Source organism: Pelodiscus sinensis, chromosome 1, assembly GCF_049634645.1.
Source record: "Pelodiscus sinensis isolate JC-2024 chromosome 1, ASM4963464v1, whole genome shotgun sequence".
NCBI classification, from domain to species: domain Eukaryota; kingdom Metazoa; phylum Chordata; order Testudines; family Trionychidae; genus Pelodiscus; species Pelodiscus sinensis.
The window spans coordinates 251,303,047-251,327,200 of NC_134711.1; the positions used below are offsets into that span (position 1 = coordinate 251,303,047).

General features: G+C 43.1%; 1 protein-coding gene across 1 annotated transcript in view; it reads right to left on the reverse strand.

The window, feature by feature from the left end:
- The window catches only part of DNAJC3 (DnaJ heat shock protein family (Hsp40) member C3), a 42,997-nt gene that overhangs the window by 13,191 nt on the left and 5,652 nt on the right, over nt 1-24,154 (reverse strand). The window contains exons 2-9 of the mRNA XM_075918811.1: nt 19,000-19,110; nt 17,385-17,509; nt 15,662-15,736; nt 8,598-8,750; nt 6,809-6,990; nt 5,203-5,322; nt 1,978-2,083; nt 1,769-1,889 (exon numbers count right to left, since the gene is read on the reverse strand). Of these exons, the coding sequence (XP_075774926.1) occupies nt 1,769-1,889; nt 1,978-2,083; nt 5,203-5,322; nt 6,809-6,990; nt 8,598-8,750; nt 15,662-15,736; nt 17,385-17,509; nt 19,000-19,110 (993 nt within the window). The remainder of the gene's footprint in view (nt 1-1,768; nt 1,890-1,977; nt 2,084-5,202; nt 5,323-6,808; nt 6,991-8,597; nt 8,751-15,661; nt 15,737-17,384; nt 17,510-18,999; nt 19,111-24,154) is intronic.

Below are 24,154 nucleotides of genomic sequence, written 5' to 3' on the forward strand. Positions count from 1 at the left end.
TCCTTAGAGGTTTTAAAGGGCAGGCTTGACAAAGCCCTGGCTGGGATGTTTTAGCTGGGGTTGGTCCTGCTTTGGGCAAGGAGTTGGACTAAATAACCTCCTGATGTCTCGTCCAACACTGATTTTCTATGGATCTATGGAAGATGTAGGAAATGTTAGTTCTACGCATGCTCAGGTAAATCTGTGCTATATTTGAAGGAGTGGTGCCATGGGGACCTTCTATTCACTAAAGCAGTAGTTCCCAAACTTTTTGGCATCATGCCCCCCTTTTTGATTTTTGAAAAACCGTCATGCTTCCCCCCCTACCCCAAAATAGCAGCAAAACTTGAGGTGGGGGGAGGAAAAAAAACCAGAACTGAACAGCAAAACTTGATGGGGGGAGGCTGGGTCACCTCACAATCCCCCCTGGAATTTCTTCAGGCTTCCCCTCCCCCCCCCCAGTTTGGGAACCCATGCACTAAAGGAAGTTAGATCTCCAAGCTACGAAATTTTATTATTATTACTTCCTTTTGCATAGCTTCAAATGTTATTAATGGCTATAAAATTATATAGATCTGTTAAAAACCCATCATCAGTAACTATTTCCAGTGGCAGTGAATTCCATAGGCTGACATCAAACATTTCTCATTAATCATTCTAGATTACAGGTTGGACCACTCTGGCCCAGAACCCTCAGGACCTGACTAGTCCTGATCGAGGGAATTTGGCAACAGGGAGGGGTTGTGGGCTGGGAGTTGGGTAGCAGGAGACCTCCACCGGTCCAGCAATATCAGCTCCCACACATACACACACACTGGGCTGCCATGATCCAGCTCTCTTGCTGGGCTTCCATATCCCTGGCTCTGCTGATGGTCTGCCGCCTTCCTGGTTTGCCTGCTGGGTTACCAGGGCTACCGCAGCCCCAGTCCCAACTCTGTTACTGGGATTCCACTGCTGGGGCTGGGGCTTCGGCTCCAGTCCCAGCCCTAGCCCCACTGCTGACAGCCCCACCAGGCTCCCAGCCTGGAAGGTATCCCAGCTGCTGGCCCTCCTGCCACTGGGCTCCTAGTCAAGACTCCCTGGAGCACAGATGTTGCCAGACCAGAGTCTCCTGGTTTGGGGAGGTCCAATCTGTGCCATATAATTTCATAGTGTACCCTTATTTCATACTGGGGACGGGCTAAAAAGAAAGAAAGGAGTAAATCAGTTCCTCTGTGCCCTTGTCAGTTTCAAATACTCCAGTTTCTTCTCATTCTTCTTTCAAGACTTTGCACTCTCTCTAATGTGTCACATCAAACTTCTATCTAAGGACTTGTCTACATAGCACCAGCAAAGCAGTATAGTGGGGTATGATTTGTAAAATGCTTTAATTGCCTTGTATAGACCCTGCCGGTGTACTGTAAAAACGCCTCATTTGCATTACTGTAGTCCTGGTATTTTTCAGAGTATTTGCCAGCAAGCCCAAATGGGGCAGTTAAGAGTGCAGCATATTTGTAAACCACATTAATCATACTCCTCTGGCATGCTTTGATGTGTCTTGTATACAAGCCTTGAAATGCCCTTAATTCATCGTACATTTTAAGACAACTTTGTATAGGATAAAGATTGGTATGTAGTGCCTATCTTAATAACAATTCAGTTTAAAAAAATCAGAAGTATCAGCATCCTGTAGCATCCAAACGTTTGTCAAGATTTCCAATAACACTGAAACAGAAGTTCCTTATCGTTCTGGGAGAGTTACTTCTCTAGTGTTGTTTAAAGTCTGAAACCATAAATAAAAAAGTGTTACCTTCCTCATATTGTTCTTCTAATAAATAGGCTTCTGCTCTGTCTTTTAAAGCATTCAGATTAGCTGGTTCCTGCAGCAGAACTTCTGTGCAAACTTTTATGGCTTCAGCAGATTGCTCATTCTGAAAAAGGAAAGGGCAGACACTGTTTGCATTTGTTTTCCTTGTGAAATATTACTTACTCACAAGGGTAAAAAATGTTCTTTTTTACCTTTGAATAGCAGTGACAGATCCTTTCTTTGGCACGAGTAGTGTAAATAGGGACCTTTGGCTCAGTTTTCATTACAGATTCATATTTACTGATGGCATCTGTGTACCTATTTTAATTGTGAAAATAAACTGAGTATTCTGGAACACAATTATTTTCCAAACAACTGTATCAATTCCTCAGTGGTCATTAAATGTACTAAACTCATACCAAGAAACTGGAAACTGTCTCTGGGAGGTTTGTTTTGTTTGGGACGATGTATGTCTCTTGCAATGCCCCTCTCCGCCTCAGAGGCTGTGTCTGGAACAGCAGGAGAAAGAAAACCCTTAGCCCCTTTAAGGACTGCAGCCCCATTCCCTCCCTTGTGGGTTTGAGAAGAGGTAGAGGCGGGGTCTCTTTGGCTGATTGGATGTAGATATGCATGCAGCACAAACCTATCAGCTCCCACACACCAAAAGAGGAAGGATTATAGGCCTCCCCCCTCTACCCCCTCCAGCCTGGGAGTGCTGTCCAGCACTAAAAAGAAAAGTTCCTCCTTCCCTGCCTTTGGCTGGAGGAAGAGAAAGTTTTGGGACCTTGCTATAGGTATCATTTAAGGATTTTTTTCCCTCACTTCCAGTGAGCCCTGGGGAGTAGGACTTTTTTGCCTCTCTCAGCATCCCAGGACCCAGTGGGTAGATTAAGTTGTAAAATTCACACTGTCACAACTTAGCAGGTGCCCAGTGTAGGGATTCTTTTAATGGGGGGTGGGTCTAGTTCCCTGATAAAAGTGGAATTTGAAGTAATTAGGAGAAGGCATTTCCCAAAGAAGGTGGTGGATGGAGTTGGGGCTCCTAATGTCCCACACAGTGAGGTGTTAACACCCTTTTTCACACCACCTTAAATCTCACATGTGGGTAAGGCAGGTGGTTTTAGCTCTGGGCTGGGATCAGGTTAGTTGAGGGAGCCAATGGCCCGTCACGACTAGATGGAACAGATTACACAGGAACAATGACTTGAACTGGACAAGTTATTGCTAGGCAATTCCCAGATGTGTTACTTAACTGGTCATAACTTTATTAAATCACGTTTCCAATGACTTGTCTTTCTGCACTGTTCATAACAAGCTCCTTTGCATACATTCACAAGCAGGAAGAATCCAAAATGAAAGCATCATTCAGTAAGCAATTCAAATGAGGCAAGAGAGAAAGAGACTATCGTTCCCCTCTGTCTCTCTACAGCATAAAGGGCTGAACTAAGGTCTATGTTTTTAAATGCCCATGTTTTTAAATGCCCATAAACTAAATTTGTCTGAAATGTAAGATTTTTGTTTTGTTGTGTTTTTGGAAACAAAAAGTGGAGGCTCAAAGTTTCCATTCTATCCCTAGCCATTCACATAGTGCCTACGTTTTGGAGCACAAACGTTATCTCTATGCGCCTCATAATGAGCTGGTCTCAGGTAAGGATAAATTGAGGCTGGGATCCCATCAGAGTTGTTTATCGTGTGTGTTAGTATCCTGAAGAAAAAGTTTTGAGCACCTCACATGTATAACTACTGGAGCCTTGGAAGATAAGAACATAAGAACGGCCGTACTGGGTCAGACCAAAGGTCCATTTAGCCCAGTATCCTGTCTACTGACAGTGGCCAGCACCAGGTGCCCCAGAGAGGGTGGACCGAAGACAACGATCAAGCGATTTGTCTCCTGCCATCCCTCTCCAGCCTCTGACAAACAGAGGCCAAGGACACCATTTTATCCCCTGGCTAATAGCCTTTTATGGACCTAACCTCCATGAAATTATCCAGCTTCTCTTTAAACTCTATTATAGTCCTAGCCTTCACAGCCTCCTCTGGCAAGGAGTTCCACAGGTTGACTACACGCTGTGTGAAGAAGAACTTTCTTTTATTAGTTTTAAACCTGCTCCCCATTAATTTCATTTGGTGTCCTCTAGTTCTTCTATTTAGGGAACTAATAAATAACTTTTCTTTATCAGCCCTCTCTACACCACTCATGATTTTATATACCTCTATCATATCCCCCCTCAGTCTCCTCTTTTCTAAACTGAAAAGTCCCAGTCGCTTTAACCTCTCCTCATATGGGACCCGTTCCAAACCCCTAATCATTTTAGTTGCCCTTTTCTGAACCCTTTCCAAGGCCAAAATATCTTTTTTGAGGTGAGGAGATCACATCTGTACACAGTATTCAAGATGTGGGCGTACCATAGTTTTATACAGGGGCAGTAAGATATTCTAGGTCTTATTTTCTATCCCTTTCCTAGATGTTATTTCCTTGCTTCCTAAATCATGACAAACTCAGCAAAAATATATTTAGAGGCTGCAGTGATATTTTATTTGCAAATAAGCTGTGATCTTCACTTTGAACACTGATGCAATGATATACTTTTTTAAAAAAAGACAACATTTAACACAAACTAACATTTGACATTTGAATTTACTGGTGAGAAGAATAACCACATAAAGCTTTCCAGACAGGCCACACAGTAAACCAATAAAATTACTCCAAAAGTTTATTGATTTTTTAAAATATTTATCAGCAACTCTTCTGATCAAATTTTACTTTTTTCATTTTTGCAATACTGAAAAGCATACTAGTTTTCCTTCATACAACCCACTAAATATAAGAAATATACTTAAATGTGCAATACATTTCATCCTCCCAAGCTAAAGAAAAAAAATAAAAATCTGCGACACCACCACATTTGAAATCCAGATAAATAATGACAAGCTACCTCCAGTCTATTGCTGTACATAGCACCTGGCACAACTATGGTTATGTGCTTCACAATAAAACATACAAAACTGAGAAGCAAGGTGCAGAAATTTAGAAAAAGACTATCCAGCACATTTAATGCTAGCAGCCCCATTTGCTTGGTACACCTGGAACAATTTACAGTAGCATTTGATCTTTATTAATTAGGTACAGTATCCAGTGCTATGGAACCTGAGAGATGAATACAAGTGTTGTCCATGCCTTGACCTTATAATTATTTCATGCAAAGCACAAACTAAAATGGCAATAGGCCATGGAGAGTAAGGGAGGAAACTGGGACAAGAAGCAGGTAAAAATTAGAAGAAACAGCTGCTACTAATAGTACACATGTGTTGGTATGTTCTAATGGCCATGTCCAGTGTTCCATCCCACATGACAAACACAAACTGTCTCCAAACCTGGGGAGTTTTACTGCTTTTACTAGCAATGGTAGCATTCAGTACATAGCTGGTGCTCTTACCTGCCTTCTCTGATGAGTTCCTCTGCTGACTCGATTTGCTTAGTAAGTTTCTTTACGTGTTTATAGTGAGAAAAACACAGCTTATGGTCCTGGTCAAGTTTCAGACACTCTCGGACTTCACTTTTCATGTAGGAAAAAGAAACATTAAGGAATTTCAAATAGAAGTAGACATTTTTTAAAAGCTGTCTGAAGTGACAGATTTTTCTGCATTTGCATTCTATCGCTTCCACTCAAAAGTATATTATTGTGTGAAATGTAATGAGAAACATCAGCCTGAATTGGAGCTTTCCTCTTCCCCTCCTTTCTGGCAATGTAAAGTAATGAGAGGAGAGAGAAAAACCTAAAAGGACAACTCAGGATAGTAACGTGCAATCCCCTATTCTCTCAATTTTCCCCATCTCTGAGTCAGCAGTTGCTTTTCAGCAAAGGTACGGTGACACAAATAGCAGGGGGCAGGTTCTCTTCCAGAAGATTTTAATGATGCCCTCTATCCAGCTTGAGTTATGTGAGTGAAAGCAACAGACATTGCCTTCTCACTGCCCTGAATTCAGAGTAAAAATACAGAGGCTGAACTCTAGCCAAACTTAGTCTGAATGAACGTCAATCTGAGTACAAGTCAGGCAGACAGGGTTAGAAAGATCTGGGGACTAGAAGAAAGAAGAACACCCAGATGGCATGAAAAGCAAAGTATTTGTTGATAGTATACTGAGTCTTTGATATCTAAACCCAAAAGTGTTTTCAATGACCCTGCTCTTTTCAAAACAGTTGAGACCATCTGAACAGCCTCCCGATTCTAACTCCAAGTCTCATCTGTATCCACATGATTAGAGTTTTCCATGAGAAACACTCTCCAAATATATTTGCAAGAGCCCTGTGTAGTCCTGTGGAAGGCATTTCAGCTGTATTTAGATCAGTTCATTCTTGGCCAGGCTGGCCACTCTTCTTTACTTATTCTTCCTTTCTTCTTGTTTCACAGTGCCCATTTTCTTTTGTTTGGCAGACTCACTGGCTTTTTCTGAGGCCAGGTCTATGCTAGGTGACAGAGTCAAACTAAGATACACAACTCCAGTTACGTGAATAGTGTAGCTGGAGTTGACAAATCTTAGTTTGAATTTCCTTGGTGTTCCTTCTGCAGGAGGTACATGGGAGAAACTCTCCCATTGACTTCCTTTACTCCTCTCGACTAGGTGGAGTACCAGCGTTGATGGGAGCACAATCAGTAGTCAATTTAGCAGATCTTACTAGACCCACTAAATAGACCCTCCCCCCCAGGAGATCAATCTTCACAGCACTGATCTCCCGGTAAGTGGAGACAAGGCCTGAGCCAGTGGAGGAGCTACAGTCTCTAACTATAACGAGACATTGAGCATCAAATTTTATTAGATTATTTCAATTATTAATGTACAACTTACGCAGAGTTCCACACTCCTTTCTTGTGCTAAAGCACAGCTGAACAAAACAAGAACTGTACAAAGATAGCTCAGTGAGTGTTTCCACACAGTGACTGTTGACAAAAATGTCTGCTCTAATTCTAACACTCAATGATTATGCATTTCACTGTAGCATATGTTTTAATTTTTGCTATTACAGACAATAGTAAACTTACCTTAGTGACAGTTCTTGGTCCCCCAACTGGTAGTATATTGTGCTGATTTTATAGAAGGCTTCAGTGTTATCATTCTTTAGTTTGGTAGCAGCTTTTAAGTCACTAATAGCTTTGCCTGGTTCCCCTTCCTTTATATAGCATTCAGCACGAAGCTCACGCAGCTCTGCATCCCAAATGCAAACCTTGAGAAACCAAAAATTAAAGCTAGACTTTGATCTGCAAGCATTTCGCTTGTTTTTTAAATCGCATCTAATTTCATATTGCCTCTTGTAATGGATGATGGTTCTAACCATGTGGAGAGAACCAATCATGCACTTCCCAGACAGCAGGAAGGTTTATTTCAAATCCATTCCCCCAAAAGATAACAGAAAATAAGTTACTTAGAGAAGTGATTTGTAGGCATACAGATGAGCCCATTCAGTGAGGCCTGATTGAACTCTCAGCACCACTGGAAAGAACTGGGAAAGAACTGAGCCTGAAGGAATCCTAAGTTATTACCACGTCCCCCACTATTACAGAAGATAAGAATTATGGTGGCTAAGGTGCCTATTGTCCAAATAGACACCAAAAGGAGGCTTCTATAACAACAACCTTTGTGCATGTCTGCCTTTCACACTTTTGGCGGTACAGGTTTAGAGAGGGACAACAACCCTCTCTCGCTAATAAATGACTCAATGTTTTTCCTGAAAATAAAAATGAGTTTTTCTCTTTCTGTAATAAATTTGTTGTAAAAAATGACACCAACAAAACATTTCATGTTTTTTTTTCTAAAACAGGTCCTCCCCCACCAATCTCACACTCCTATCCTTTTTTAGTTATGAAGTCAATGCTAAATTTGACAAATGATTGTGCTTAATGTGATTTACCCTCAAAACAGAATATCGTTTTGTTACATATAACAGAGGGGACTTGGAGATAGTATCTTAAACTGAATCTACTATATATTTGAGAGAGTTTGTCTGGTTATCCAAGAACTTCTCCTAAATGGTAAGTGCTAGGACACCAAATTCAGTATGAAGCTTCAGCTTATCATAATTTAAAGCAAGGCAAGGGTTTGGTTGTGCCAGGAAAATGGGATGTGCCTGCAATTGTTTCTCATAAAACCATACAGAAGAGAGACAGAATCAACAGGCAGGTGAAAGGGGCTGGCTGGGGGCGCAACCCCCACCCCTGTCTGGGACTGCCTCAGCCCCAAGGCTCCTATCCCCTCCCCCAGGTGCCCATGAGGGAAGGGCGGGGGGGGGGGGGGGAGAAGAGTGTTGAACCTCCCGCCCCAGATTCATACAGGGACATTGCTGGCTGTTCCCCTTCATCAGGGAACAAGGGGACAATGCTCAGTTTACTGTACTCCTACCTCTGGCTGGGAACACAGGGGGGCAGAGGAGCTGTGCAATTTGCTCTCGCTTCCTGACAGGCACAAGAAGGGGATGAGCAAGCAGCCCTGGTACAAACCTTGCGGGAGAGTGGGGGGAAGGAAGCTATACACCTGTGGTGTCCAACCAGTTCTAAAGCAATAGCCACTATAGGGTTTAAAAAATACTGAACTTTGAGCCGAGGGAAAGGACAAGAAATTTAAACAAAGTATTAACAAAAAAGTCATCTATACCAGAAGGCAAGATTAAGGTGAGGATTTCCTCAACCATTAAGTCCACAATTTCTCTTTTTTTAGTAGCCATGTCCTGACAGATGCTGACCACTCTCAGCTCCCAAGACTTGACTGTGCTCGGTAAGCTACAGCCAGCAAGAGAAAAACTTATTTCTCTTCAATTCTATTTCAGGTAGAACTTACTTCTAGAATGCTATCAAGGAGACTGATAGCAGTAGCGTAATCCTCTTGATGATACAGAGACACTGCCTGTGAACGCAGGCGCTGCAGTTCATCAGATTTAATCAGCTGAGACCGGGCTTCCTTTTCCTCATTATCACTGGGATTAGATTTGAGCTGTAAATATTAACAAAAAGAGAGAGACTGAACTCTGTTTGCTGGAGGTCTGATTTTGTTTTATTAACTCTCTCTTACCATGGAGAACAAATCAAAGATGCTGTTGAAATGAAATAAACCATTTAAAACTCCCCTGGAAATGTTTCTAGTTGTGATGAAAGAAAAAGTTATTTACCAGTGTATAAACTATTATTATCCAGAAAAGTCCAGTTCTTTTTGTTGTATACTACAAGTTCATCAGTTTGATATCCAGATCTACGAAGTTAGTATACCCCTTAGCTATATTCTAGCTAGTCCATCTCTCTCCTTACGCAGATCCAAAATATAGGATTCTTAAATCCTCTACTAACCTTGACTTGTCAAATGTATTAGAAGTCTCTGTACAAATCAGGTAATAAATTTATTGTAATTAGTTTAATGTTACTTTACAAATGCAGTTTTCACACCTCCTTAGAAAGAATGGCCAAAGCAATAGATACATAAGCTTTAAATCTGGGAAGGGTTCATAGCAGTTGAGGACCTCTGGACTTTGGAAGCCAAGAAATACCAGATTTCACAGAAATTTTTTAGACAAAGCCTGAAAGCCCTTGGTTGCCTGCTGTTCAGAAGAGTGTCTGGGAACCAACAGATTCTCTGACACTACCGTGACAGTACATTATTGCCCCCTTTGAATCCCAAGATGTTGTCCATATGTGGGACTGGTGCTTTGTATTTGGCAGCAATGAAAGATGAATCACTATGAGTGGTCCCCAAGCACTTGATGACAAAACAGGTATTACACAATGAGGTCAGGTGGATGTTCATCAGGTGGATGTGATCTCATTTGTCATTAAGTCATGTAGGGAGAGTATTCTTCCTTCGACTTCCTGCAGTGTGGATAGTGCCAAAAGTAAAGTTAAGATACGCAATTTCAGCTACATTAATTGTGTAGCTGAAGTGGAAGTATCTTAATTCAACCTTGTCCTATAGTGTAGACATACCCTCAGAATCTTCCCACCCACCATTCTGCATAATTCGAAAATGGTGTATGTGGGTGCTGTGTGAAGGATGCTATCAAACACAATAGCACTTTATGACGGTAGACAATGTATCACTAGTTCAGCCAATGCCTAAATATGTTCACTTGTAAAAAGCATACCATATTAATTTTTTTCCAAGAAGCATCTTAAAAAATATTATCGTGATGCCTGAATTATACATGTGAAGTTTGTCACTGTAAGCTTTTTAGCCATAAAAAATGACTCCAGCAGTATGACAGGCTATAAAAATATACTGCAGCAGCCTATTAGACAATATAAAAGGCACAAGTACAAACTATACCAATTCAAAGAAAATAAACAAAGAATGGTAAAAGGCCAATGTGGCTCCAACCAGGTGCTCTTTAAATGACCTGAAAATAAAAAAGGACTCCTACAACAAGTGGAAACATGGAAAATTGCTAAGGAGTATTAAAGGACTAAGGGAAGTACAGGCCCACTACATAGCAAGAACAATATTAAAAAGGATTAGGTGTTTAAACACTATTTTGCTTTAGTCTTTTTCACTAAAGACAACCAGAAGACTACAGAAGGGCAAATATGGTACCTAATATTAAAAAGAGGAACAAAGAGGATCTGAGGAATTACAGACTAATTACAGCCAAACTTCAATACATGGAAAGATATTGGGAAAAAATGTTAAATAATCAATAAGAACCTAAAAGATAATACGCGATAAGAAATCACCAGAATGATTTGTCATGAGCAAAACATGCAAAAACAACGTAACTTCTTTCTTTGACAGGATCACTAGCAGATGGGAGAGCGCTGTAAATGTGATGCAGGCATCTGCTTCAGGTTGAAACAATTCAGTCTTTTCCAAGATGGGGAAAAAATACATTGTTCACTTATGTCAAAAAAAAAAAAAAAGATTGGCGGTATTTTCTACAAAGAGTTTTAGCACCCCGTGCAGGCACTCAGGGACAGACTTTGTATCAGGGCTATGTCTTTTACCTTCCCCATGAAAATCTACCCAAATTTAACCAAGTGATAATCCTGAGCGGGGGTGAGGAGAAGTCAAATTATAGTTCACACATGTTCAATAGAGACTTAGATGAAGTTATGCTAAAACTGCAGTTACCTAACTAACCGTATAGTCAATACAATTTCTATCAACTACACAATTAATTGATAAGATCGCTCTGCAGACCCGCAGCAGGGTAGCTCCAGGAGCCACCTCAAGCCAGGACTGAGCAGTCCCAGCTCATGCCAGCTCCGGAAGCCACTCACGCTATGCCTCTGCATTTTAAATGTAGTAACAGCCACTGGTTTCCTTCCTCTAATGCTGTCAAGAATAAACTTATTTCAGGCTAGAAAAGGATGGTTTGCTTCACCCACAACCAAAAGAAATCTCCTACACAAACTCTGGGTGACAAATGATAAATACTGGAACATATTTGTAACTGAAGCCTGTGCTAAATTAGGAAAATATAAAAATAAATGTGCAAGCACTCAACACAACACTCAAAGCTGGTTAGCCTTTGCTGACACCTAGTGGAATTATAAGAATCTTCAATGCATAGCTTTTAAATATCTATAATGCCTCCATGCTCAACAAATGACAAACTCATCGCTGAGAGACACGGAGCATCTGCCTTTATCACATATTCACTGCAGCGCACATATGCTAGTTGGGGCTTATAGTCAATGTGAAATGTCCACAACTGGAAGGAGTTTAAACAAGTCAGTTAGCAAGACTCTTTGCAGAGATTCTTGGGTTTTGCATGACTTAGGAGTAGCAAACATGATATTTGTCACCAGTTACCCATCTGCTTTTGGAAAGCCACATTCCAGTCACCACCAAGATTTCCACTGTTTACATCAATCAGGATAGATTCCCCCTTAGTTCAAGGATTCTAGGGAAACTGGCATCCTTAAAGGAAAGCCCAGTTTCGGCATAGAACACTCTTGGTGTTTGCCCCAGGACAAATTTTTCCCACCATCAGAACAGCTTCCGAATGAGGCAAAGAAGCCAAAGTGATTGTGTCTCTAAGTAGAAGGTGCTCTTCATGTGTTATAAGACTTGACACAAGAGTCATAAGGTCTGTGACTACTGTGCCCTTATTAGGGCATTCTGACTGAGGGATATAGGTCTTCCCCATGATGTTTAAAGGAAGGTGGAAGATCATGCTTTAGAAGATAAACCAATGGTTGCTTCCAACAAGGAAATGGTGGAAAGTGGAGGAGAGTGCAGAAAAGGACAATGATACAATTTTCCAACACAAATCACAGGCTCCCAAGATCTTTCCAAAAATGTGTTTTGGAAAAGTTACCCCAAGATCTTCCCTTGTGTTCCCTTGGACTGCATCAACCAACATTCAAGGGAACACTTTCAGATAGCAGCATCAAGGGCTAACTTGTTACTTTTATGCTTCTCAGCAGCTGCTTTAATACTATGATTCACTGCCATGTAAGGGCATGACTACACAGCAGGGCTAAAGCTGAAATAAGCTATGCAACTTGAGCTACGTCAATTGTGTAGCATAAGTCGCAATAGCTTATTTCAACTTTTGGTGCTGTCTACAAAGCGGGAAGTCTAAGGAAGATGCACTCTGCCTCTGATTTTCCTTACTCCTCATAAAATGAGGATTACAGGAGTCTGAGTAAGAAGTCCTGCAGCTCGACACTGTTTTGACATTATGTCAAAATAGCTGCTTGTAGTGTAGACACAGACTATGTTATTTCGGAATAACACTGCTGTGTAGATGTACCCTAAATTAATGTAACAGATATTCCCCAATTTCCTGGTCATAAAGTGGAATTACCATATCCAAGTCTTGGAAGTAATCTAGAAAAACTGTCCCATCTAAGTACATTCCATATCAACCCTAAACAAACTATCCGACAGAAAAAAAAAAAGTATGTTCTCTCATCTTCTGAGTTTAGTTTATGTATGTCTACACAGTCTCTCTCTCCCTATTTCAAAAAAGCTTCTCATGTGGGACGACAAAGTGACATTATCACATCATCCTGCGTCCCACTTGCCTCCTCCCTCCCCTTTCCCCAGTGCTCAGATGTCCCGGAGCAACTTCTCCCCCCAGAGAGCGCTAAACCTGCAAGCCATGCAGCCCAGGAGCTATGTGGCATTTCCTCTCCCGCCCTCCCAGTGGGAGGGAGGGGCGAAGCCGCAAGCCTCCCCAGGCCCCTTCACACGCACCCTAGGTTGGGGAGAGAGTGGCGGATGGGAGGAGTGAGAAAAAGCGGGGGGGGGGGGAGGGGAGGCGGAGAAGGGGCAAGAAAGGGCTGGGGGAAGGCCAGAAAGAGCCGGTGACAGGCCCTCCTGGTGACCGTGGGGGGAGGATAGAGCTACATGGCCTTCCCCTCCCTGGTGCTCGGGGGGGGGGGGGGGGGGGACGGGGGACGGACAGGGGAGGGGAGCTACACAGTCTCCTTCCTCCCCGGTGCTCTGGAGAGATGGGAGGGAGGCTGGCAAGCATAGCAAGCAGGGGGTGTAGCCCCCTAGTAAAACTAAATAGCTTACACACAATGTTTGGTAGAACCATCGGGTTGTTCTAAACCCCCTAGCTTCAGACAGTGAGGTAATTCTCCTCTTTTCCCAGCCTCCAGACAACACAAATAGAACATCAGTTAAACAGCTTCAAACTGACTCACACAATACTTCTAAATTGTCCTGTGTACTTATCAGCTTGCTGAATTAAAAAAAGCCAAGGACATAGTGTACCAAATTTAACTGAAGTTTACATGCACATAAGCAAATGTGTTGTTGCTGTTTATTTAATTCTATGAACAAGACAAGTACAACTACCTTGCAGAGACTAAAGAAATCCGAAGCTTCCCATATATTTTAAAAGGTGTATAATTTTCAGAACTATTACTTGATGGTCAAATTCCAGTGTGAGGTTTTAGTGAACTGAAATAGGTTTTTACAGATATTCATAATTAGTTTGCAATTGGCTCAACACTACTGCATAATTCCAACATAATAGTCCATTATCATATTAGCAGTAACTGCTGGTCATTTCATTTTATTAATATAATATTCAATAAGTTTAAGCCAAACACAGCTTTGCTTTATAATAGCCAAGCTTTGAAAAGTAAAGTTAAGCTTTGTGTTCTGCTGTTCTTCTAGAGTTTTGAATTTGGGTAAAAATAAACACTGTTCTGATGATTTAGTGGCCCCAAATTCCCCCCCCCCCCCAAATGTGGTGCTATGTCTACATTGGCAAGATTTTGCGCAAATACTTTTAACGCAAGAGATTTGGGGTAAAAGTATTTGCACAAGAGAGCATCTACACTGGCATGTGCTTTTGCGCAAGAGATGTGCTTTTGCACAAGAGCATCCGTGCCAGTGTAGACGCTCTCTTGTGCAAGAAAGCTAGGGTGGCCATTTTATCCATCGGGCTTTCTTGTGCAAGAAATTAACGTTGCCTGTCTACACTGGCCTCTTGCCCAAGAACAGTTGCGCAAGACGGCTTATCCCAGAATGGGAGTGTGAGAGTATTTGCGCAAGAAGCACTGATTTTATACATTAGAACATCAGTGTAGACAGCTGGCAAGATTTTGCGCAAAAGCACCCACTTTTCCGCAAAATCTTGCCAATGTAGACACAGCCCAAATGTCTGGACAAATATTAATAAATTTCACACATAGACATATGCATAAAAACAGTAATCAATCACTAGTAGTATTAAAATCCATTACAAAGACAAGACACTCAGCTAACCAGCATAAGTTCAGCTTCACTTCGCACTCAAGGGTTGTTAAATATGACCACTATGTTTTTGTCTTAAGCACATGTGGAAAGGGTCTCCAATAAACATCTCATCTCTGTGCTTCCACACATTCCATGAACAAAGCTGGGACCATGGAATATAATTACATTCCTTTATAGGGTTTCTTTATCTTATAAAAAATTGCTTATCCCTGAATGCATTAAATGCTTAATGTTTACAATACACAACTCCACATAAGAGAGAAAAGCAAAGCAAATACAGCCTATTCCCATGCCCTTTGGAATTTTGCCCAGTGTGGCCTGGACCTGGCTTGCATAATGTGACAAGGAAAGAAGGAAGAGGCTAGTATGTTATATCAGAACGAAAGTTTAGTTAATTCTGAGGTTAAGTGGATTACTTTTTGCAAGTGTGCTAAGAGGCTTATAAATGCTTTTACTTGATAAGATTAAAAAAAACCCACCAAACTTGTTTTGTAGGGGAAAAAAAACCTCTACAGTACTTGTACAGTATTGTTCCCCCTTCCTGCAGTATCTGAGCACCTCACAATACCCATGTGAAATGAGGAGATCATTCGACAGCTGGAGTACCAGGGCACAGAAACACTGAATGATTTGGCCAAGGTCACACAAGTGTCTCTGGTAGCACACGGAACTGAATCTAGGTCTTCCAAGTTCCAGCGCAGCACCATAAGGTCTGTGTGTCTTTCATCTATAAAAACACACGTTTTCCCTGGCATGAATGATGGAGTGGTAAAACGCGTTTAAACCTGACAATATTTTTCAAAATGCTACACTACATAATTGTTTTCATGTCAAATATGAGAAGGGACACACAAAATGGGACAAAATCTACTTAACCATGAAATTAAAGCTGCACTTATATTATAATGTCTAAAAAGCATCATATTTGCAGTGGCTATTGCAACTGAACTCTTTAATAACAAAAAATTAAGATTGTGCACTTCACTTAGGAGAGTTATAGTTAATTCACAATTACTCTATTATTTTCCATTATTTGTTTATACAAAATAACTCTGCTGCAACATCTTTTTTTAAAAATGTGGTCTGCAATCAGCTAGATATAAACTATATCCATTGTAGACCATGTATATAAGAAAATGCTTTTAGCTCATAATCTGAATATAAAGCCAATTATATAGTTTTCTATACTTCCAACTTACCACATTTTTGAAGTCTTCTTCTGCTTCATCAAATTTTCCTTGCTTAAGAAGTAAATGGCCTCTCTGTAATCTCGCCTAAAATGAAACATCAACTGGTTTTGTACTACACTCAGTTCTTATTTGTAGTAAAAAAAGAAAAATTAAATCCCAAATTTCCCAAAATTTAATAAAATGGAAAATTTCATCCCCCATCCACATCTAACAAACTGAACCAAAAGTATATATGAACGTGTCTGCCCTCTCCATCCCTTTCCTAAACTGTGTTCTTACAAGTATAGCTTTAGCAAAAATGGATCATGGCCGTTTACATCAGGGTTTTAGATCAGTAATTATCCAAACACAGATGTAGCTCCACTTAGCATCCAAATAACTCCTCCATCAGAGACTACAAAGAAAAACAACTTTTTAACCTGTAAGATATCTAGTCAACACTGCTACACTGTTTTGATTTTCTTAATTCACAGCTTTTTCAATAGATTGCAGGCAAAACAGTATGGAAGTCCTTCTTGTTAATACTTCTGCTATGGTTCTCATTAAATTTTCAGGTTAATCGAAGTCACTAAAACATTTCAATGCAGATTATTTTGGAAGGATCCTAACAGAAATGTAGATTTTTCAGGATAAAGAAGTTTTCATGCAAGCTAATTTAGAAATACTATTAATTTTAATTAAGGCTTGCAGTCACCCTTTCTTAAAGAAACATAAATTAGTTAAATAAAAATCTACTGACTTCAAGACAATTTATTGATAGTAACATTGTTAAAATACTCCTGGGTCTTTAAAGAAAGCTCTTGTATCAAATATTTACTTCGTTGGGGAGGAGAGGAAAAAGATAGATTTTTTTTGCTTTTGTACACCAGATCAAGGTCATTTACAAGGTATCATTTTGTTGAAAATTATTTAATCTCTTAAAGGAGATACTTGTCAAATCTGCCATAGTAATAAATAGTGTGTGCGCGTGCACACGCACTAAAATCACGAGATGGAGCAGATGGCAAGAAGAGGCAGAAGGGCTCTGCATGCTGCCGCTCCTGCTCGTCACCCCTCCTCCCCCAACACACTTACCCTGAGGCTTTTTTCTGCTGCTCCCATAGTGTGTGTGGGGGGGAGGGGGGAAGAAGAGTGTGTGCCTGGGAACAGCGAGGTCACATATGCCCGTGGGAGCAAGATGCCAAGCAAGCACTCCACTCCCATCACCCTCAGACCCTGAAGCAACCTCCCTGGCTGGCAAATTCTTTAAATTGCCACCCCCAGTAAATTGCTAGGAGTTGTGATGAGCCAGACAGAAATGTCAGATGGGCCGCATTTGGTCCATGGGCCATTTGGTCTTTGAGCTTTGGTAAGGTAAGTGGTAATCTTAAAGAGTACACTGTTTTTTGATTTGACAACCAATTTTATTGCTTACAGATGACTCAGAATTCATTAAAAACCCTTAGGTATGTTAGCAAAGGCTTTGGGCCTTTTTTTACTGTACGTAAAATTACAAGTTACGTTAGTCTAGTCTAGTTCTCACCCTCAGCCAATAAAAGAGTGGTCAATATAGTACATGCACTAGGATCTTGTGGTCTCTAATTTTAAATTTCCTGAAATATGGGGTATTAAAGTCGTCTTTTATGATACTACCAGCTAAAAAGATTCTGCCTTTGAAACAAACAGGAAAACAACAAGGAACATCTTTTTTTTTTTTTAAACCCTGAAGGAATCTTGAAAAAGCATTACTTACAGATGTGAAATCTTGCTTTAGTTCAACCACTCTACTTAAATCACGAATTGCAGCTTTAGATTTGCCCATGGCCAAATACACTGTGGCTCTTCTGTAATAGGCAATGTAGTTATCAGAGTCCCCTTCTGGAACCAAAGAAGAAAGATTCAGAACAACAACTCAGTGTAATGAGGGTATGGCTAAGCTTCAATAATAGCAGTGGCAGCATTGCCTGAGTTCAAGTAATAGGACAATTATATTTATAATTAAAAAAAGATGCATATACAGTAATATTTTACAACTCATGCAATTTGCTTATGTTAAAATTACTGAAAATACAGAACATGAATATGGTAACATTGCTAATATTTAAAAGCCTTGCAGGTGAATGTCTAAGGATATTTCAGCTCTGCAACAGAATCAAGCTGAAACATACTACAGGTTGTACCTCCCTGGTCCAGCACCTGAGACCTGAGCTGACCTGGACCAGGGAAGGTCAAGGCTCCTCTCTCTGGGACTTCCAAGGCTGAGGCTCCCTGCCATGCCACTGCCCCGCTAAAGCTGGCCTGGCCAAGGCTCTCTACCTACCAGCTGTGCCACACATTCCCAGGGTTTCCCAGCCCCCGGCAGCCCAGCCATTGCAGGTCTCACTACTGCTGAGGGTTTCTCTGCCAGGGGCTCTCCAGCTACCTGACCCCACTGACACCAGCAGTTCCCCAGTAGGGGTGGAGACTCCCCATGTTGCTTGGCCCCATTGTTGCTGGGGTTCCCCTTTTGGGACCAGGACTCCACAGCTGCCGCCTTGCCCCGCTGCCAGGGTTCCCCAGCAGGAGCTCCCGAGTCAGTGCCTGGCCCCACTGCCACCGGGGGTTTTCCGGTCAGGGTTGCCAGGCCATTCCAGCCCCACTGATGCCAGAGGGTTCCCTGGCTGCCACCGGCCCTGCTGCCACGGGCTCTCCAGCTGCCTGATCCCACTAACACCGGGGTTCTCCCCACTGGTGGCCCAACCAGAACTCCACAAACCCACGTTCCCTTAGCTGGCTTCCGCTCCTGGAGCTCTTTGGTCCAGCAACATCCGTGCCAGACCACAGATGTTGCCAGACCAGAGACACCCAGATTTGGGAGATTCAACCTGTACACCTTTTTATCTCAAATTACAGGCCTACTTCAATGTCTACCATGGTCCCTATATCTGAAATTTGATGTACACGAATAAGGAAGCCAAACACATCATTCCAATAATGACCCAACATAATTCCAGATAGTCCAAAGTTTTCATAACTACTACTATTTACATATAGACAGTAGTAACCTCATATTTCATGTAATTTAAAATGTGCACTAAATCCTTATTTCTAATCTCAATGAAAGAGACTCTTAGGGAGCTAGAGATAGACACATTAGCCTGGAGTCAAGGTGATAACTGTGATGGGACTACACAACTCTGCAGCCCCATTCTAGCGTTCTTTTTGCCAATGCTGTTCAAGAGACGTTCACTCCTGAGTGAATCCCATCATGCTGACCAGCTTTGAAAACCCATTTAAGGAATTCCTGGGCATGATGAAGAGTGGACCATTTCCATACAGAAGTCCTGCACCACAAGCACAGTCAAGTAATTTTATCTTCAGATACACACCTATAGCAGCATGGAAGTGAGACAAGGCGTCAGCCAGCTGGCCAGCTGCCAGTAACTTCTTGCCCATTTCAAGTTGTTTTTCAACTTCTGCATGTATTCCACATTCGACTCCTAGAAGAGAAGAGTCATCATTTTAATCACAGTTTGAGTCTAACAAAGTTGACACCATACACACAAAAAGAATGGTTAGAGTGTGCTCTCTCCATAATACATAAAAATCATAAAGGGCAGCTCAGAAAAGAGCTCCCTACATGAAAAATAAATTACTAATACAGAAGCACATGAAAACAAAACTTTACATTTTTCTATAATACTGAGACAACATCTTACAGACTTTTATCTCTTCTGCCCCTCTCCAAAGAGCCAGTTTTTATGAAGAAAGTCTATGTAAGCTGCTACTCTAAAAGCAGTTGTTGAATATGCATCACTAGCAGATGTACCTAGCGTTACTCAGGCCATTAACTGAAGTAATGTCTGTTTGCTTGCTTGTTTGGTAATTAAAAGGAAAATGTGCACGGTGTATTTAAATGATTATATATAAGCCTAGGGCTGGGAGGTGAGGGGGTGGAGGGCTCAGCGTTGGATATGTCAGGGGCTCAAGGCTATGGATGGGGGTGCAGGAATCAGGACAATGGGTTGTGTCTGGGGGTGTTCAGGGCAAGGGGTGAGGGGGCAGGAGTCAGGGCAGGCGGCTGGCAAGTGTGGAAGGGCTCAGGGTAGGAGGTTGGGGTGCAGGAGTCAGGGGAGGGTTCAGGGCAGGGGGTTCAAAGTGCAGGGGGAGGCTCACTGGGACCACACACAGTGGCAGGGGAAGCCTGTCTGGGCAGTGGTGGCCCCCTGATGCTCTCCTTGGTGTGAAGGGTGGCACTGTTGGGCAGCGGCAGCTTCCCGGGACACTGGGGGCCACGTTGCCCTGCCAGCAGCGGCTCCCTGGAGCCACATGCCCAGGCTGCAGCAGGAACCATGCTGCTTTGCTGTCAGCTGCTCCCCAAGGCTGGCGAGTGCAACAGAAGCTGCGCTGCCCAGCCAGGTTATCCCCTGCTTCTGGCACTGGGACCAGAGGCTTTGAGGAGGACGGGGTGGGGAGAGTGGATTGGGCCATCCTAATGCATACACATAATACACAGCTGCATAGGACACCTAAAAATGTGGGCAGCAAATATTCGGGTGCCCCTGTGCAGCCGTGTGCACTTATATGCCTGCATCTGCTGTGGGGCTTCTCCTCCCACACAAGCTCTTGTCAGCCAGCAGAGGGCTCCCTGCTTCCAGACTGGGGGCAGAGAGGAGCCCCCCCTCCACACACCCACAGCATCTGCAGCTCAGTGCTAGCCCCATGGAAGCCCTCCCCCCCCTTCAAGTCCCAGTACACTGGGAGGAGATAAGGGAAGCAGCAAGTGGGGGTGGGGGAGGGAGGAGATGCTCCAGCCCTCCAGAGACAGGAGAGGCGAGGGAGGGAAGCCCTGAAGCCCCAGCTCTGGCAACAGCCAGCAATGACTCCGTGAGGCTACATGCCTGGGCTCTGACAGCAGAACCCAGGCAGGGGTGGGGGGTAGAAGAGAGGGAAAGTTTTGCTACATTTAAAACACAGAGCTGCAGCGAGAGTAGCTCCAGACCCGGTGCAAACCAGGACCAAGCGCCTTCCCTTACCTTGTCATTGATACAAATTATATCTGAGGCCTTAAGCTGTAGCTGACTTAGCTTGTGCATAAATCTGGCACTGATTCCAGAACCTGCTCTTATAGAGCTGCTGTGATCCTTATCTCCTTTTTCCATCCAGGGAAAAGAACAGGCTGGCCTTGGTCGTGGCTAGAATTGACTGTTGATAGACCCTATTAGCCAATACATTCTAACACACCTTCAAAGCTTAGTCCAAACAAAGACAAAGCCTAAGAAGAGCGCTATTTGAAGCCATGGGAGGGGTGGGCGGGTGAGCAAGCAAGCAGCTCTTCCTGCTCTGATCCTTCTCTTATGCAAACACTTGGAAGGTAATAAAGTGATAGGGAATAGCCAGCATGGGTTTGTGAAGAACAAGTCATGCCAAACTAATCTGATAGCTTTCTTTGATAAGATAACGAGCCTTGTGGATAAGGGAGAAGCGGTGGATGTCATATACCTAGACTTTAGTAAGGCATTTGATACGGTCTCGCATGATATTCTTATTGATAAACTAGGCAAATATAACTTAGATAGGGCCACGATAAGGTGGGTGCATAATTGGCTGGAAAACCGTAGTCAGAGAGTTGTTGTTAACGGTGCTAAATCCTGCTGGAAAGGGATAACAAGTGGAGTTCCGCAAGGGTCTGTTTTGGGACCCGTACTGTTCAATATCTTCATCAATGATGTAGATATTGGGATAGAGAGTACGCTTATTAAGTTTGCAGATGATACCAAACTGGGTGGGGTTGCGACTTCTATGGAGGATAGGGACATAATTCAAAATGACCTTAGCAAGTTAGAGAAATGGTCAGAGGTAAACAGGATGAGGTTTAATAAAGAGAAATGCAAAGTGCTCCATTTAGGAAGGAACAATCAGTTCCATACATACAAGATGGGAAGCGACTGTCTAGGAAGGGGCATGGCGGAAAGGGATCTAGGGGTCATAGTGGACCACAAGTTGAATATGAGTCAACAGTGTGATGCTGTTGCAAAAAAAGCAAATATGATTCTAGGTTGTATCAACAGGTGTGTTGTAAGCAAAACTCGTGAAGTCATTCTGCCACTCTACTCTGCACTAGTTAGGCCTCAGCTGGAGTACTGTGTCCAGTTCTGGGCGCCACATTTCAAGAAAGATGTGGAGAAATTGGAAAGGGTACAGAGAAGAGCGACAAGAATGATTAAAGGTCTAGAGAACATGACCTATGAAGCCAGGCTTCATGAACTGGGCTTGTTTAGTTTGGAAAAAAGAAGATTAAGGGGGGACATGATAGCGGTTTTCAAATATCTAAAAGGGTGTCACAAGGAGGAAGGAGAAAATTTGTTCCTCTTGGTTTCTGAGGACAGGACAAGGAGTAATGGGCTTAAAGTGCAGCAGGGGAGGTTTAGATTGGACATTAGGAAAAAATTCCTAACTGTCAGGGTGGTCAAATATTGGAATAAATTGCCAAGGGAGGTGGTGGAATCTCCCTCTCTGGAGATATTTAAGAACAGGTTAGATAGACATCTGTCAGGGATGGTGTAGGTGGAGCTTGGTCCTGCCTTGAGGGCGGGGGGCTGGACTCGATGACCTCTTGAGGTCCCTTCCAGTCCTGTTATTCTATGATTAATTCTATGATTAATTCTTCCCATCATTTCAATAGAAAGGGCCAGCAGAACCAGAGTCCCGCCTCAGAAGACCATCATTTCTGCTCACTCCACGCAAGCACTAATGCAAGTACACTGCTATTTTAGATCAGTGTTTTTCAGCACTTTTTTTTATAAAGTACCCTTCCCCGCCCCAAAAAAAAAATTATAAAAGTACCCCCAGCACCTACAGTTTTCAGACACACACAAAAGATTTTCTACCATTGCAACACATTTGTTTAAACAACTTAATCATAGCCGGGCAATGACATTTTTGGGTGTAAAAAGTACAAAAATAATAAAGCACTGTAAAACTTAAAACAAAAATTAAGTTTTCTCCACATTTCAGTTGTGTTGACATATTCCTCTTCTCTCCCCCCCCCCAAGACTTCTCTCGAGTACCCCTAAGGGTTCTCATAGCACTGGTTGAGAAACGCTGTTTTAGATCATTTATTGCAGTGGTGCGCAACCCATGGGTTGCGACCCCCGGATGTCTTCCAAGGGTCGCAGTGCTTAGATCCGGCAGGCTGGGGGCTGGCCCGGCAGTTGACGGCCCCCACAGTGCAGGGGTCGCAGATCAAAAAAGGTTGCACACCACTGATCTATTGCTACAAGAGGTTATGCTGAGAAACATACCAATATCAGAAACCGAACATGGGTTGCTAACTTTCTAATTGCAGAAAACCAAACATTGTTGCTCCACTCTCTCCGAGACCCCACCCCTTCTGAGGCCCTGCCTCCCACTCACTGCCTCACCCTTGCTCACTTTCACCAGTCTGGGGCAAGGATTTGGGGTATGAGAGGGGGCAAAGTCCTAGCTGGGAGTGTGGGCTCTGGGCTTGGGTCACGGGGTTCAGAGCACAGAAGGGGGCTCAGGCCTGGGACAAGGGTTCAAGCTCTAAGTGGTGCTGACCTCAAGCGGCCCCAGCATTTCCTGGGGACAGAGGAAACCCGCACCGCTCCCAGGAAGAGGAAGCATGTCCCTCTGGTTCCTGGGTGGAGGAATAACCTGGAGGCTCCGTGCACTATCCTGACCCGTAGGTGCCACCTCAAGCACCAGATCCACAATTCCTTTGGCATTCCTAGATAATGGGAGTGTAGAGCTGGCACTTTAGGTGGCATGTGCAGGCAGAAGGCAGCACTTGGAACCCATATGGCCACCTCTCAACCTATGAGCCAGCGGGACATGCAGTCACTTCTCAGGAGCCATATGGAACTACTGGGTACAGGGACTGCCTTCCCCATTGCAGCCAACCAGACTGAGTGACCTGGTCAGCTGTGCTGACCAGATCTACCAGGGACCCTTTCTAACCCAACATTCCTGTTGAAAGCCAGACACCTGGCAACCTTACCTGCAAGGCGCTAAGTATCATAGGGTATGTCTACACTACCACCCTAGTTCGAACTAGGGTGGTTAATGTAGGCAACTGGAGTTGCAAATGAAGCCCGGTATTTGAATTTCCCGGGCTTCATTTGCATATTGCCGGGCGTCGCCATTTTTAAATGTCCGCTAGTTCGGACTCCGTGCCCGCGGCTACACGCGGCACAAACTAGGTAGTTCGGATTAGGCTTCCTATTCCGAACTACCGTTACTCCTCGTGGAACGAGGTGTACCGGTAGTTCGGAATAGGAAGCCTAATCCAAACTACCTAGTCCGTGCCACGTGTAGCCGCGGGCACGGAGTCCGAACTAGCGGACATTTAAAAATGGCGGCACCCGGCAATATGCAAATGAAGCCCGGGAAATTCAAATACCGGGCTTCATTTGCAACTCCAGTTGCCTACATTAACCACCCTAGTTCGAACTAGGGTGGTAGTGTAGACATACCCATAGAGCAATCAGGTCCCTACAGAGATGGGGGAAGAGGACACTGACT